This window comes from Lichenostomus cassidix, chromosome 3 (assembly GCF_008360975.1).
Source record: "Lichenostomus cassidix isolate B80296 chromosome 3, HeHo_3.0, whole genome shotgun sequence".
NCBI classification, from domain to species: domain Eukaryota; kingdom Metazoa; phylum Chordata; class Aves; order Passeriformes; family Meliphagidae; genus Lichenostomus; species Lichenostomus cassidix.
The window spans coordinates 22,506,513-22,523,753 of record NC_139483.1 but is presented as its reverse complement, the minus strand read 5'-3'; the positions used below and the strand labels follow the sequence as shown (position 1 = coordinate 22,523,753).

At 35.6% G+C, this 17,241-nt stretch overlaps 1 protein-coding gene across 3 annotated transcripts in view; it reads right to left on the bottom strand.

Moving 5' to 3' along the window:
• Positions 1-17,241, bottom strand: part of UBR2 (ubiquitin protein ligase E3 component n-recognin 2) — a 55,401-nt gene that overhangs the window by 13,760 nt on the left and 24,400 nt on the right. For all 3 annotated transcript variants that reach the window (XM_085054934.1, XM_085054933.1, XM_085054932.1), the window contains 18 exons: positions 16,833-16,961; positions 15,849-16,032; positions 14,760-14,821; positions 13,885-13,995; positions 11,983-12,048; positions 10,570-10,692; positions 10,173-10,236; positions 9,760-9,884; positions 8,424-8,476; positions 8,057-8,159; positions 7,443-7,491; positions 6,866-7,020; positions 4,863-4,965; positions 4,050-4,159; positions 3,655-3,735; positions 2,745-2,926; positions 1,865-2,064; positions 962-1,055 (listed from right to left, as the gene is read on the bottom strand). In XM_085054934.1, the coding sequence (XP_084911060.1) occupies positions 962-1,055; positions 1,865-2,064; positions 2,745-2,926; positions 3,655-3,735; positions 4,050-4,159; positions 4,863-4,965; positions 6,866-7,020; positions 7,443-7,491; positions 8,057-8,159; positions 8,424-8,476; positions 9,760-9,884; positions 10,173-10,236; positions 10,570-10,692; positions 11,983-12,048; positions 13,885-13,995; positions 14,760-14,821; positions 15,849-16,032; positions 16,833-16,961 (1,994 nt within the window). The remainder of the gene's footprint in view (positions 1-961; positions 1,056-1,864; positions 2,065-2,744; positions 2,927-3,654; positions 3,736-4,049; positions 4,160-4,862; positions 4,966-6,865; positions 7,021-7,442; positions 7,492-8,056; positions 8,160-8,423; positions 8,477-9,759; positions 9,885-10,172; positions 10,237-10,569; positions 10,693-11,982; positions 12,049-13,884; positions 13,996-14,759; positions 14,822-15,848; positions 16,033-16,832; positions 16,962-17,241) is intronic.

Below are 17,241 nucleotides of genomic sequence, written 5' to 3'. Positions count from 1 at the left end.
CATATGAAAAAGGAACTGAATTCACTGCTTTGCTAAATGCAACTGCTATTCCAGAAGCCTCTGATGTGGTTTAAAGCATACCCAATGATGACCCCAAAATGATCTGAATACAAACATTTAAGGGCATTTCCAGGAGATAATGGCATCCACAAAGGAATGTACACGAGCTACACGAGAAGATTAAGAACCTAACTTCAGTGAGCAGTGACATCAAAGACCACAAATTAAACCTGTGCCTGGAAATAGCCACAGAATCCCTGGGAGCTCCTAACACTCTTTACACACAGAGTTTGAAACTAGGCACTTCAGAAGCCACACTAAGGAGCAAAGCAAGGGCCTAATCAAAGTCAGAGGCATGAATGGTTTGCATTTGTCATGTGCATTGGCACCACACAGCACTAAGCACATTTATATGCCTCCAAAAATCAAACAATAACAGTAACTGGAAAAGGCTTTATTAAAATTCTAAGAACAAAGGATAGAACTGAGTTTATGTTGAAGATGAACTTGAACTGGTTCGCAGATGTTTCTACTTCTAATTAATTTAAACCTGTTGGAGGAATTAAGAGTGCAAGGGATGCACTGTCATTTAAAACCTCAGTAGAGAGCAGAAGTGGCAGCAAAAGCATGTCTGTCAGTGAACTGCAAAAAATCTCCCAAAGAAGATGAGCCTCAGATATATGTGCACCACAGGGAATAAACAGGCAAAGGGAATGAAAGCTGCCATGTATGGCTTTGGACTCTTTTTTACCAAGATGTCAGTAAATGAAAATTATTTTGAATATGTTTACAGCATTTTATTTCCACTTTCTTTTTTTTTTTTCCCCAACAGAAAGCTGTTTTAATCACTTCCTGAAATTCCTTTCAAGTTTACTACATGGTAGGAATTTTGCCATTAAAATTAGTGCCATTAGGCAAACTGATAACATGTTATTTAAACTAAAAACTTAAAGCCTTTTACCTTTGCCAACAATGAGCATGCATAATATGTCCACAGCTACCCGTATGTGTTCCACATGACAGATCTGGGTGCATGAATAAGGGGTCATACTTTTCTGTATTTAAAAGAAAACAAAACAACTTTGAAATAAACATTTATCAAAGACCTAACTGCAGATTGATGTTACCACCTTTGCATTATTATTGAACTTTATCACAGAAGTGTAACTCATTTGATGAAGCATAAAACACTTTACTAATCCACAACAGCCTAAACTGTTTAAATAATTTACAAGTATCACCTTACTTTGGTTTGAGTGTATGTACTGTACTTAAGGCTTCAAACCACACTTTCAGAGGTGTTGGGCCCTGTTAAAACTCCCCAGGACCTACCTGCAGCACCATGAAACAATGAGTGACAGTGCAGAACAATTCTGTGCAGAGATTTCTATGTGTTTACACATACAGAATCCAGAGAAACCTTTGTAACAATGCCCCTTGCTTCCTGTGATCTTTTCCACAAAGTAGCTCAATCCAAGATTTTCTTATTATCACTAAGAGGCATTTCAGATGATATAACTGAGAGGAAGAAAATGTACATCTTGTCCTTTTACAGCACTGTGTTAACATCTCCTCTCTCTAATGTTATAGGCATGGGTGTAAGAACAAACACTTCTGATTTTAAGGGTTTTTTAACAGTTATAAATAATTTGTCACAAATGAATAGCGGAACAGTGATTTACATTATTCAGCACACACATTTCTACCTCACTAAAAATATGGGAGTTTTGCCACTGATTACAATGCAGCCATTCACAAACAGTTAACATACAAAGGCTATGTCACTGCCTCAGAAGAAGAGATGCTGTTGTCACAGTGATGCCAACATTCTTTAATATTTAACACAACTAAGAGCAATACTTACCAGGGTCTGGAGTAATTTTGTTTCTGTTTTTAGACAACACAGTTGATCTCTGAATAAACGCTGCCAAGACCATAGCCCTGCTGTCCACTTTAACTTCTTGCTCCTCCTGGCACAATATACACATAACAACCTGTCTGGGTTCAGCCACTCTGGTTTGCTCTGGTCCCAAGGCTGTGAGCTTTGCATCTGAAATTACAGGGCTAGAATATTCAAAGAATATTAGTGAGCAAATTAGCTGAAAAATACTATAATTCAGATAATGATTTAAGTGTTTTTAGCGAGTTTCCTAAATTTCTGATAAATGCACTCTGACAAAAAATAGTTTTGGCATTTATACAATTCCTATGTGCCCAGAAGTAGCATGTATTTTCCAGAAAAAATTCATACCCTCTTAATAGTGTAATCCACTCCAGTTTAACACAAAAACTGAATCTGCAGCCCTCCATCATCATGATCCCTTAAGTCTGATATGAATTTTAAAAACACTCTCCACTTCCCCACAACATCATTAGCATTCTTTAGTTCATATTTCCAACTACAAGTACATTTTCTTCCAGATCTTCAGGAGACATATAATCAGCTATTTCCAATTTACTGTGTTTAATAGCATAGTCTCTTCAGCATTATTAATAATTTATTGGGTGATTTTGTACAAAAAATTATTTGCCTGTTTATGTTTATATTTATCCCATCATTTTGACAGAGATGGGGAGGAAAGCATTCCATTTACTGCTGACTTTTTGTCTCAGAAACTTATGAATAGTTTTCCATCAAGACAAAAAAAAAAAAAAAAAAGAGAGAGACAGCTTTTGAAAGCAGTAACAATAGGACAATCTGATGTAAATCTTAATGGGAAAAAATTTAAACAAGATGCCTTTACCTATTTTCATGGGCTCCAGAGGTTGAAGTATCCAGCTCCTCCAGAGTTTGCTGAAAGAGCTCTTTGTTTTCATTAATGAAGTGCCGTTGCATCTCAGACATCTGGGCCATGATTTTTTCCCTGCGCAGCCTGGCAATCTCAGCTTTTCGCTTCCTTTCCGCTTTGTCTTTATCACGTGAACTCTGAAATTGTATTGTTCACTCAGTCATTTTTAAAGTCTTGTTACAACACATTATTTATTCTAGCTACTTCTACATGTAACTTGTACTAACCTCCACATAATGAAAATCTCATAAAAGGACAACAGGAAAGTCTACCAAAGGATTATTTTGTGCCCTCTTTTCCTTAACTCATGTTCAATGTGAGGCAGAACTGTGTATTTCTTATTTATCTTCCTTTTAAGCATTCATACAATAAAAGGGTAAGAGAGTGATTTGTCTCATCTCTAGTGCTGTTCTCCCTCCACGCCAGCTGCATTCCTGAATGTACTACAGGCTCCAAGGTCTGTGAGCAGTACCTAGAATGTTATGTTGAGCTACACAAACCAGCAGAGCTTATCTGGAATGACCTGCATGGTGAAAATATATAGACCATTTTTTTAGTAACTTTTCATGAAGTCTGAAATTATGGGAAAAGCAGGAGCATTTAATCCCGTGATCAGTACTACAGACAATTCTATGGAGTAGAACTGCAGAAGATTTGGACTATAATACATGAAACAAAGAAAAACAGTCCGGGCACTCTATCAATAGGTTTTTCAAACAAATGAGTTGACCTATAAACTGTGAGACAGATTTTCAGAAGTCACTGATGTTTCCCATGTTTGACTTAGAGCTACAATTAGAAATACACTTCTTTGCTAGTCACCACCCAGACCTGTTCCAGATCAGCTGTCACAGATTGCTTTTACCTCCTCCATAATATTTCCTTCTGTCTCGGCCACGGGACTTGAAGAAGAGCTTTCTCTTAGCTTTTTAATAGTATTAAAAGTCTGTAAGAAAAAAGAGAGTACTTAATTTGTTTGTGACATGAGGAAAAAAAAATAGCGTACATGTGTGTGTGTGTGTGTGTGTATATATATATATATATATATATACACTACATACACTGTTAGTATATATATAAAATATGTATAATGTATACTATAATGCTGGCCACACAATATGCAGTATTGGAATCCAGAAGAATAAAACTGTAGGTACAACAAATCTACATGGGAAATAAGGAAATTATGACAATGTAATTAGGAAAGTTTTAACAAATCTTATTTCCATGATTTTCAGTGGTAATATAAAATGTATTTACCTTCAATATCCATCTGATCATGTCCTTGTGCACTTCCAGATGAGGTGCATTTTGCAGTGTTTCTAGCATAGCTAGTATGCTAGGGGAGTTATTGGGTGCCTCTCCTGGTTCTGAGAGGAAAATTACAATGGTAATTGATTATACCATTAATGACAAATTAATCACTCACTACATTAAAAACAGGAAACCCAAATGCTTGTTCAGCAGCTGAAGAATTCCTTCATCAAATAGGCACAATATGTAACTTTTAATCCCCCCCATCACAAAACGTTTCATGAAAAACCTCTAAAGCCTGCAAAGTCTTGCTCACTGACTATATTTTCTTACAAAAGAAAAGCACTTTATGTGCTCCCTGGCTGTTTTCATCTCGGGAGCTGCCATGTAGAACTTCCAATATTTTATTTCCCACTCCTTTTAATGGAAGAGCCTTAGCAACTTTCATGCCTTAGCAAAACTAGAGGCATTAAAAGATAAAAGGAGAGTCAAGATTAAAAGACTAAGAAACTAGGATTTTTGCAATTGCATCTGATCATGTGCAGTAATCTTTATTGAAATACTACTTAAAGATATTAAGAATCAGATCTACGGGGAATTATTCAACTTTTGGATTTCTCCTCTAGCAATCACCTTTACTATTGCACCATCATAGAATCTGCACAAGTGTAAAGCATGTATCTATAGTCAATTTGTTAACATTTTGATGGATAAACAAATATACTCTTCTGGCAAATACTGTTTCAGAAGAATAAAATATGAGATCCTGGCATTTTCAGTTATTCCAAATTTGCAATACATTTGAAAAGAAAGACATACTTGATATTTTCTGAGTGAAGGTAAATGTTACAACATTCTCCTCACTGAGATTCTCCAGATGTTGTTTTTCTTCTTGTAGTGCCATACCAATCAAATGCAAAACCTAGGCAAAAATTAAAAATGTTAGTTCTTTTCTTAAATAATTCATACAATCTCATTATATAGTTTGGGTAATTCAATAAAAAAAAGACAGTCATATAACACAATTATATATTTGAATATATTTGAAGTTATTTCTATATACACAATTCCAAAGATACACTACACAGGAACAACAGTGTTTGTTTGAAACTTTGCCACAAAAAATCCACATTAAATACTAGTATCCTTCTGTTTGCTGTCCTGACTAGTGAGTGAGAAGTCAGTATTTCTTATCTTTCTCCCTACCCACTGCATGTTACTATGGCAAGTCTCTGGACAGAAGAAGCACGAAGCAGACTTTAAGACCTTTTTATATACAAAATGTACTGACAAAAAGTTAAATTTTTTAAGTTAAATTTATTCTCTCTAGAAAGACATTTTAAAATAATGTTGATTTTTAGGTCAGTGAAAAGCTGTAATCTCCTTGAACTTAAAAAATGTAATTACATCTAGCACTATGACAGTCTGAATGGCATTTTGAAGCTGAAATACTTCATTCCTGGTGGTGAACTGTTATGCTCTATCAGCCATTTTGCAACCCTTTTGCAACAAACTGGCAGGATGCTCTAGACACACAGCTTTACTGATGCCTGGAATCAACACTGACACCCATGTAAGGAAAGGATAATCACCTGAAAATTTGTAACAGAACTGGAATTCAAAAGACCAAGTCTCTACAGAAAAAGTGGCAAAACCTGATGAGAGTCTTGAAGTTTTTTTCATTTGTTTTAATAAACAACCTTCTATTTCTCCTTAGTCTATCACATCTGTTTAAAAAGATCCCATTAGATATGGGCCACCTCTTGCAGAGGTCTCATATCAACCTTTGCAAGTGCTTCCAAGACAAAAGTGGTTGACTTGGGAAAGAAGCAGTCCAGCTGCATGGCACCACCACAGCCAAAGTGCTACGAGTTTCTGAGCAAGTGATAGGTCCCTAATGAATTTTTGAGAATGGCTGAAGACATTTTAGTTCAGTCAAAAAAAAATCTAATTTTATTTAAACAGTTACTCCAAGGCCTAGCATTCTTACATTACCTAAAATGCAACTACATTGTTCTGATTTATAATACTAATATATTGTTCCCTTTTCAACTTTTTTTGTGGTATACAGAACTGCTTATGTTAATTTAAACCTAGATGTAAAAGGTAATATACACTCAGTAAGACTGGATGTCAAAAAATTAACACTCAGTCTCAAAACTGGGGTTTCATTGCAAAATGTTATTTAAAAATCCATTAATATTTTTGAAAAGTTTGAGTTTGGACCCTAAACCAAGAACCCTGATCAATATGAACAGCCCCTGGATAGCAGTTCACCACTCATCTGTGCACACCCCAGAAAATTATGATCATGACACAAAAACCTACAATAACCTACCAGGTTTCTAAAAATCATTACAAACAGCAAAGAACAAGCAGCTCAGTTCCCAAAGCTGACACATTTTCAAGTTAGAAAATTCTTTTGTGCATTTTCATGATTTTTTCCTAAAGTGATTTAGCCTAAAATGAAAATAAGCAAAGGAACATCAAGAAAAAAAAATCAATGCCTGCTTAATATGCAACAACACATATTAACTGTTTCTTTACCACAATATTGCAACTGATTGAAGCAGAATTCTTTCCTCTCATGTGCATCCCTTTACAAATTTACCTGGGTCTTCCATCCACTTTTAAAAATAAATTGCATCAGAGGCAGAGGGGTTTCCCTAGTTTTGCATATCATGAAATACCACTTATTTCTCAGAGTATTCTGGATATTTTAGACACCAAGTAAACAACTCAAATCTATAAAATCACGTTAAAATGCTATAATGAACATTCCTCCATTAGCAGAAGCATTATTTAAAATAAAAAACCCATACCCTTTGCAGCATGGACTCTGACCAGGCATAGCCATTGTGTTCCACTGCCCACTGCAGTATAGTTCCCATAATGCACAGCATGACATCAGACTGCAGGATATTAACCAGGCTGGCAAAAAGTGGGCAGAAAGGAGGAAGAGCTGGCGGTGGAAGTGCTGAAAGGGAAATTCATATGTTTGACATTTCTCCAAAACTTGTAACTCCCATATAAAATATCTGATTTAACAGGTCAACCTGAAGTAGAGGGTTGGAACTAAATGGTCTTTATGGTTCCTTCCAACCCAAACTATTCTATGATCCTAAGGCTGCTTGATAAAGAATGTTACCAATACAGGCTGCAACATTCAACATGGCTTGTGTGTTAACAGAAAAGCCAAAGCAACAAGCTGTTCAGAAAGCTGGTTCCATGACAAACCTGATCCCTGTCTATAGCCAGGGAGACATATGGGAAATTGCTTCATTTCCAACCAACTTCTACTCTAGCCCAGGAACAGGCTGTTAGTCTAAATGTCAGGACAATACACAGCTCGGTATGTGATTCCCTCTCCTCCCATCTCCTCTCAAAAAAAAAAAATACCTGTATCTTCTCTGTTCTGTCTTTTCAACTTTCTTTGTGCTTCCTCTGCCTGAAATAGAAGAACAATGCCAGCATTACTCAAAATCTTTACAAATATAAAACTAATAAAAATAGCATTCATGCTTTACTACACTGTTACTGGTTTTTGCCCATTTTTCACAGCCTTAAATAAACATGAAAGGTTTCACGTCTTTTCAGTTTGTCTTACATTCTACTTGTAAAGTAGGGCATGTAACTTCAAAATTAATTTTTCCTCCTGGGCCAGCCTGGATTCTTTTCCTAATATAAAATTGTAAGGCAAGACTAAGCTAAAATGGTAATTTCCATAAAGATAAGGGAAAATACAGATTGTTTTAAATATTTTCAGTCAAATGAGATGTAAGAGAACCCATAAACAAGCTCCTGAATGCAATGTATAGGGTACAGGATCCAGTGGCACAGAAACCACTGTAAAATCTTGGCTAAATTTTGTTAACGTTCTGAAATATCCAGCTGATAATACTTCTTCACAGAAGTAACCTTTGGGAAAAGGTAAACAAAAAACCAAACAAACAAACAAAAAACAAAAAAAAAGAGACATAAAATAAACCCCAGGAAGTTAAACTACTAGTTACCTTTGATTGCTCTGCCCTTGAGAAGTGATAGAAATACAGATTGAAGTTCTTAGCACATTCTGGTTTTAATTCATACAGCCCTCTGCCTGTTAATCCAGGTTTCCTACATAAAACAAAAGCACAAAACCACTTTATGTCCATCGGTTATTAACATCTGAGAATAAACAGTTAACAAGAACAGCTAACAAACACGGCCTAATACGGATTCTGGAAATTAAATAAATAACAGTATTAAGAATTCTGCACATGAGTAAAGCCATGGGAAATCACCATGACTCAGCCCCCTTTTTTTGTTCTCTCATTTTCACTAATTTAGTTCACTAATTTCAGTTCTAAAGCTGAAACATTAGAATAAAGGGAAACATACTTGAAACATGCCACTTCTTCAATCACACTTTCCATCCCTGTCTCTCTGTTCTCCTACATGGAGTGAAAAGGCAAGACTGTTACTGTAGTTCTTGGAATAAACACATTCAAATACCACACAGTACTAGAGTAAACATGCAAAACAAATGTAGTACAAAGTCATTTTACTGGCACTCAAGAGAACACTAAACCATACAACATGAAAATACATTCAGAAATACCATCTCTGCAAAAAATATTTTTAAAAAGTCAGGCCATTCTAAGTGCTTAATTTGCACTGCTTTTTCCTATCGTAATAAAATCAGATGTAACAGCAGCAGAAGAAAACTCTAAGTAGCTTACTTAGCACACTTTTGGAATACACACTCTCTATTTCACGTTTCTAGGCCTTTAAATTGAAATAAATACAGGAAAGCTAAAAAGACCACTTGCTGAAAAATGGTAAAACAACCACAAAAGGCAGCATGAGACATCAGCTCAAATATGTAACAATACTTCATACACAAATTATCTTTTTCTATTCCCATCCCCTTCCTGCAATACATATTCACAACAGTTAACAGGCCAGGGAAAAAGTATTTAGGACTGACAATATAATTGAGAACTCCAGCTTAAATCCCAGTTTGCTCTTTCATGCAACCCTAAATTATTCTTAAATAATTTTAAAATCTGACTTTTCAAACTGTTTCAGTTTAAAATATTTAGAAAAAAGAAAAATATTTCAGAATTTATTATTAAAATTACTACCAGTACAGGAAAATATTAACTTTAGTATTTTGACTGTCTTCAGAAATAATTTTTTAAAAATTGGTTCAAAAATATTAAAAGGAAAAAGGAAAGCAAGCTTTGCTGTTCTATAGGAGTGCTCTAATTAGAATTCAGATAAATGATTCTGTTCATGTAAATGAAGCATTTATGTCACACAAGTCATAACACAGTGTCTGATTCCACGTCTTTTCACTTATTGTAAGGCTTTAAAATATAACAGCTTATATTTCTGGATAGTTCTAACAACCCACTTCCATACATCTAATTCAGGGTGTACAAGCAGCCTGCAGAGACTGCTGGCCAGATGGCCTGATTAGAAACAGTATTAAAAAGAGAAAGGAGCTGAAGAAGCTCTCAGACTCCTGCCTCTTTCATATGTTGTTCCTTCTTTGCCTCTTTCCTACCCTTGCCACCAGAACTAATAATCTGTACTCATGGTAACCTTGCTCTTAGCATAATCATGCTGTTCCCATTCCACATTAAGTGACACAAACTTGCATAAGAAAAGTTATCAGCAATCAGCTTTACAAAATTGAATTTGGCTTCCTCCTCCACACCAAATTACTTACATCTTCAGGTAGTGCCTTTACCAATTCACTGTGAGCCATTGGCCTGATGCTCAGCTGATGGATGATCTCTCGCTTGATTTCATCTGTTGCATTTACCTGTCCTATTCCAGGACTGAACCTTTCACCTGTAGAAATAAAATGCACATTTTTTTAAATTTTAAACATTTTTTTTATCTTTGTCTCTAAGTTAAAGGCTGGAAAATAAGGTGTCTTCTGTGAAATCTTGTGTTCACCCACCAGCATTCAAAAATTCCTTATATTAATCTAAGCTAGTTTCAAGGCTTTGAGGAAAGAAGTCAGAGCTATAGGAAGTTCACAACAGAACTGAACTTGAGATGACAATGAAGAATGTGCATTCTAGACCATTACAGAACCTAATTTTTAAAAATTAATTTAATATATTCTGAACTTACCAACAATCATTATAATGAGGTATAGCATCTCTTCTATAAGAGTGTTATTCTGTTGAACAACATCCTGAAGGGAAACAATGAAAAAAAATTACATTTTTCAGTATGAATAATTATTCCGTATGTTGAAAATACTTTTTCAGTGATTCAAAAAACATTGCCTTTTTCAGCAAAATTGAGCTATGCTGAAACACAGTCATAAGTGCAAAAATTATGTAACACTTTCTGACATTTACCAGTTTGACAGGTAAAAATATGTATGCATATTTCAAACTGGCCAAATGAAATTAAAATACAATAGGTTTTGCTTTTTTATCAAGAAATAGCTCAATACAACAGCATCTGATACACTTTGAAAAACAAAACTGCAGATTTTCTATTGCAGTAGTACATAAAATACCTTGTTAGTATTTTCTGTGCTAAATCTTTTGCCATAGTCTGGAGTACTAAATATCTGATAAAGTTCAAAGCGACTCAGCATTATCATCAGGAAGTGATTTGGATCCATCATAGACACACCTGTCTATTAAAGAAAAAAAAAGGTTATGAACAGAAAACAGATTGAGTGTTATCATAGCATGTTTGTACATATAATTTGATGATCACTATATATTCTTTATAAAATTAATTTTTCTCTCAGTCCTACATATGAAGACTTAATATTTAAGTTTATTCTCTTAGGGCTCCAGAAACAAAAGTGTAAGCACATTTGACAAGCAGAATCCTACGCTTTATCAAGAGTTTCTGATGGCCTTTTAAGGACATCATGTAAAATATTCAGGGTTATTCCTTCCATCTTAAACAGTCTAAATAAACTTCAATGAAAAGCTTTTGTTTGGTTATTTTTATCTCCTAAACTTTGTTCCTGCTGGCTTATCTTCTAGAAGGCATAATATTACCTATTACATCACCAGTATATATCACCAAAGATTTTAACAACAAACTCCAAACCTCAAAAGAAAGGTTGAAGATTTTAGTGCAAAACTTCCCAAACCTTCTTCGAAAGAAAACAAACACTGACTTCCAGAAACTTCAATGTCTGAAAACTACTGGCTAAAGATTTTTCTGTTTATTAAACAAGGTATCCAAGTTTGCCCATTACAAATATTTGTTGTTAGTTTACAGTTACTAATGGGACCATCTTTAAGACAGAATAATTTCCAACAAAGCTGTAGGATATCTACCCAAATGGGCAGCTGAAGATGATCAGTGAAAATCAGTGGCAGATAAAGCCTCAAGGAAACAGATGGGAAAGCAGAAGTAACTTGGGACATATTTATCCTATTGTGTACTGCTAACTCTAGGAAAGATTTGATAGACTTCCTGAGAAAGTATTTTGCTCTCCAGGTGAACTATGCACCCCAAGCTGCAAATTTTAGATTATATTGCTCTCATTGTACAAATATTGCATCTGTGACAGAGCTAAATAGACTGCCACATTTGCAAAATCTCTTCTGAAGGGGGAAAGAGAAAATCAACACATACGCTGAATACATCTCTGACAACATGCAGACTCATGCAACTGCCAGTATAGCACAACCCAACAGTTAAAATATCACTTTCTTGAAGATAGCATATATGCACTAAACAGAAAATGTTACACTTTCCAAATTATAGTTAAAAAACAAGTATTACAACAACAGTTATTTCCTTTACAAATCATTCCATAATGATATAGATAAAATAAGAAAACTGAAGTCCTTTCACAAAAACCCTGACTTTTTTCCTTAGAAAGTTTTTGATGAAGATATAAACAAACACACACACATTCTGAAAATACTTGAAAAAAATGCAAACTGGTATACATGGTTACCTGAAGCATTACTATGTCCTTGTCAAACATCTCCCTCCTGCACTTCACATTATGATAGTAATAAATCTGGAAAAAAATACCCAAAACACCACAATCATTAACAAAGACAATATTTAATCTAAAATTATTTTACTTCTGGAAAAATAAACTTTGCTATATTGTGTTCATAAATAAAAAATGAATCTGTGATTTGAAAAAAATTATACCATTATATCTGTATGCAAAAAGCTTTTTTTACCTAGCATAAGACAGGCATATTTGCTGGCTGGGTTGTAGTGATCTAATGTCTGGATTGCATAAACTTAGAATCAAAAATCTTTTTGCCCCTTCTGTATTATGATTTAATATATTTGTTTAATAATTAACTGTTTGAAATTCACAGGAGAGAAAGCCTTTGCAGTTGGAGAAATGTTTTTTCTTCACTCCATGAATTGCTCTTTAATCATCTGAGATACAATCTCTCAGGAATTGCCAGTGTCAGCAAAATGCTAATATTGTGACAGAACTACACTTAACCCAAACCATCCCGGGAAGGAACTCAACAGGACTGAGCCAGGCTTAATTCAGTCTCCTAGTAAACATGCATTGGAATTATCTAATGAAGATGAGGGCTGGTGGGACTGAAAGAATTTTCTTGCAATTAAAACAAGTTAACACCTCACAGAATTAAACCCTACTCCTACTGGAATCTAAGTCTTGCTGAGAAAATCACTTGAGACAATCACCCTGATGGGTGTTACTGACATCACAGTACCCATTTTATAGCTGCTGTGCTTGAAACACCTAATCCAAACAAACAGAACATGAGTTTAGAGATGAAAAGAGCCAGTCTCCAGAAATATGAGAGCTAAAACCCAAGAAACACTTAGCTCTGCACTACTTCTAATGCTTCTCTGAGGGTCTTAGGATTTCTATTACTTTATAAATAGCCGTAATGTCATAATGCTGTATATTTTTATATCTGAGACACTTTTATCTGGAAGTGATGAATGCATTACCACAGATGCACACACCTAATTCTGCACTTCCAACTACTGCTGGACAGTACACAGTAAAAAACCTAGGAGTCATTAACTGCATTATACCAAAACTTCTTCACACACAGAACACTAAGTTCAGTGAGTACTGTAGCAGCCTTGAAACAAAAAAGCAACTTCTAACTAAAAAATCCAATACCAGTTTAAAAGCAAAAATATTCAAATTATGTCAGTGCTGATAAAAATGCCTACCTCACATTGCCTTCCCTAAGACTGACTTGAGTAAAATTTCAAATTAATACAGAAAAAGAAGGTTTTGAGGTCTGAAAGACCAAGAGCTCCCTCTGTACTCAGCACTGGTGAGGCATCACCTCGAGTGCTGTGTCCAATTCTCGGCCCTTCACTTCAAGAAATACATTGAGGTGCTGAAGTGTGTCCAGAGAAGGCCAATGAGGTGGTGAAGGGTCTAGAGAGTAAGTCCTGTGAGGAGTGGCTCAAAGAACAGGAGAGGGGGAGGCTCAGGGTGGACCTTATCACTCTTCACAACTGACAGACAGGAGGGTGTAGCCAGGTAGAGGTCAGTCTCTTCTGCCAGGCAACCAGCGACAGGACAAGAGAACATAGCTTCAGGTTGTGGCAGGGGAAATTCAGTTGGACATTGGGAAGAATTTCTCCATGGAAAGGGTCATTAAAAATTGAAATGGACTGCCCAGGGAGGTGGTGGAGTCACCATCCTTGGAGGTGTTCACAAAAAGACTGGACATGGCACTCAGTGCCAAGGTCTATTTGACAAGGTGGTGTTTGGCCAAGGACTGGACATGATGACCTCAGAGGTCTTGCTCAACCTAATTCATTCTGTGATTCTGTGAAATTATCGTGGCAGAGTTATCAGGAAACAAAGATTCTACAGCTACTATGCACTTACCTGATTAACAAGAGAGAAGCCATTCCTTCTCCACATCCCTGCATGCACTTGGGCACATAGGACTAGGCATCGTAGAGGATGTTCTATTAACATCGGTGGGCTAAGCTCACTCTGTATTAAGAAAACGCAATATTTTGATGTATACAGAGAAAGTAAAAGAAAATGGGACTGAATGAAGGAGAATGATATTTCAGATAATTAAAATATTGGGCACTACAAAAGACAAGCAAATCCAACACAAAACTTAGATGAGCCTATTCACTATCTTTCAAATCATTGTTAACCAACCTTACATTGTGTTTTTGTTCCACACAGCTACTGCACAAAGGCTTTAGTTTATTCCTAAAGACAGCAGCTTTCATACTTTAGACCATCAACACCAGCCATTTAATAACACTGTTATTTCACTTCTTTCATTCAAAGTTTAAGTATTACTTCTTTCCAAAGACACTGAATTTTCCTCTCCCAGTTAGGTTTCATCCTTTTTTTTTTTCTTTTGACTACCCCTTAAAGAAATAGCATATCAGGAAGAATGGCAGAAAGCAAGAAACAGCTGGGGAAGAAAATTAGAACCCAGCCCAAGGAAAAGGAATCAGATCCTGCCTGGGGCTCCTTAAAACAATTTCTACTACAAATAGGAGGTTATGCAACCTGACTCTTAGTTACTTAAGAGAGCAATACTGATTGCCTATACTCCAGTCATGAAAATCTGGATATTAATCTTTTAAGAGATAATTTTATCTACTAAAGATATTCTCCCTGAGCTGAATTCATAGTACAAAGGTCCTTTGTTTAATAATATCCTACACTTACATGACGAATTTCACATTCAGCATTAATTATATTTAATAACTATACTATATTTAATTACTTACCAGGGGTAGCAACTCTGGAAACTTATATGCCACTTCAGTTTTACTCAGCAAAACATGCAAGCCTACATAAAGACATGAAAAAAAACATACAGAATATCACATACAATACTTTATGTAATTCACATAGGACAAAAAAGGTCATCTAATTTACTCTTGGACCATTTTCTGGACACAGCTACACATCTGCAAAGGTATCACCTTGTAGCTACACAGCTATTTCCTAAAGAAACATATTATAAACAATACGTTTTAAGAGAATTAAAGTTTTCCCCATTGTATCTGTATAAAACATGCAGTACAAGTGTGATTTTTGCCTTTCTTTTGACTCTGTCATGTCCCTTCAGTGACAGTCAAGAGTCCTTGGTCTCTCAGGACAGTCAACAGCAGATACCTCATCCCTTTTATCAGACCTTAGAGGTTTATAAAATACCTCAGGAACCAGAATAAGGCCCCTACAAAATATATGAGGGTTTTCTGGTTTGCTTTGTTTTGAAGTTACAAGGACTTTGCTCAAAGATTCAAATATTCAAAGTTATTTGACAGTGAGCTGCAAGGCACTTTTCCTAAGAAATACCTTTTTCATTCCATTACTTGTGAACTTATTTTTATCACATCTTTCCGATTCTGTAAACTAAAATTCACAAAGCTTTTTTTCAACACAACTGTTGAACAAGATAGGCACAATATAAAGAGAAAGGCACAGCTCAATTTTCTGGCGACACATCTGTTTGATAAATCTGTTCTCTAACAGAATGTTGATTAGTCTATTCAATCTGACAGCTAAACATATTCCAAAACAGTCAACCACAGTCCATATTTTGTTGCAATTCTTTTGCATCACTCAAGTGGCAAAATCAGCTGCCTATAATACAAATCCAGAGGCATAAAACAATCTCCACCAGCCTGAACGATAATAACTTCTCTGGTCCTTGAGAACATCTGGCCTAGAGGCTACCAAACAGATAGAAAATGGCCAAAATTCATCCTATTCAGGCGTTTAACAATGCTTGTGTGGTTCTTCTTCATGAACACAAATCACGTTTATATACAACGCTTTTCATTTCCTGAAATATTTTAAATTGTTCATACCTGCAAGTAAACGGGAAACTGGGAGATGAATGCTAACTTTTTCCTGAGAAACACAGTATCTGATGGTCTCAACTGAATGTCCACACATACTGAGGACAATAGGCTGCTCTCCATCAGTAAAGCCACTATGACACTGCATCAATACAGTCAGGCATTTCTTGTAAGCTTCAATCAATACTTTTTCCTAAAAGAAAGATTGCAGTTTAGAGAGATTATGGAAAAAACAGAGCTCTGAAAAATAATACAGTGAACATAAAAAAGACTGAAGGGTTTGGGGTTTTTACCTTTATCAACAGTCCTGCAAAATTAAGATAAGGAATCCAACAAAAGAGCCAAATGAATGCAATGTTTTGCATTAAATTATGCAAAACTCATACTGGTATGTTGAATCAGAAAAATACCCAGTAGTATATTGTTTGGGTTTGGGGGTTCTTTGTAACTGACATTATGGTAACTTTCTGAGCAATGATCATGCTGGGCTAGTAAAACCTGCACATTACCTAACAGGAACAGATTAAAGCCAGCATGAATGTTCAAATATTCTAGGATTACTTATTCCGAATGTTCAAATATTCTAGGATCACTTATTCCACAGCCATATTTTAACATCCTTCAGTTCTGTAATCTTGAAACTGCAAACATTTACAGAGCAGGCACATGATTTATAATCAGGCAGTATTTGGTAGATCCAGGGCCTACCCTCTATTCCCTCTTCTCTGAAAATTATAACCTGGTAGTGTTGTAATAATCACAATCTTCAGATGTGTGACAAAATTCCCTGTAATATTTGTAACAGGCTTAACCACATTTTTATGAATTTGTCAGTATAAACCATATTTGTGTTGAAATACAGAAAATATCTGCATTCACCCATAGAAGATGCTCTTGGCTTACAGTGAAGTTGTGTTTAGGTCCATTTTTACATGTATTAATATTTGGGTTTTATCCCTCTTCACACAGAAAAACAATTCAGAAGGAACTTACATCTAATGCACACCAGTCCTGCATCATTGAAATAACAAGTGTTAATTTCATCTGCAGTGTAAATGCTGCTTCCCACTCTGGTTCCATTTCAATGTGTTGTCCTACTTGACGAGTTATTGGATCCATACCCTAGAACAAAAAGAATTATGCATTTTAACAATGTATCACTGAAATATATTGGCAACACTAGCAGAAGCATGAGACAGTAGCTAGCTCTTCTTATACTGCTGCTGCAACTGGTAAAAAGGACCTTGGGGGAATAAAAGGGAATGAAACCACAAGTGAAGAGGTCTATTTGTGTGTCAGGAACAATTTATTCCTCATTACAAGGAGCAACTCCACTGATACTTAAGATGGACCAGATTTTGCTCACACAGTTAATTGTCTTGTCTGCCTCTACAACTTCAAA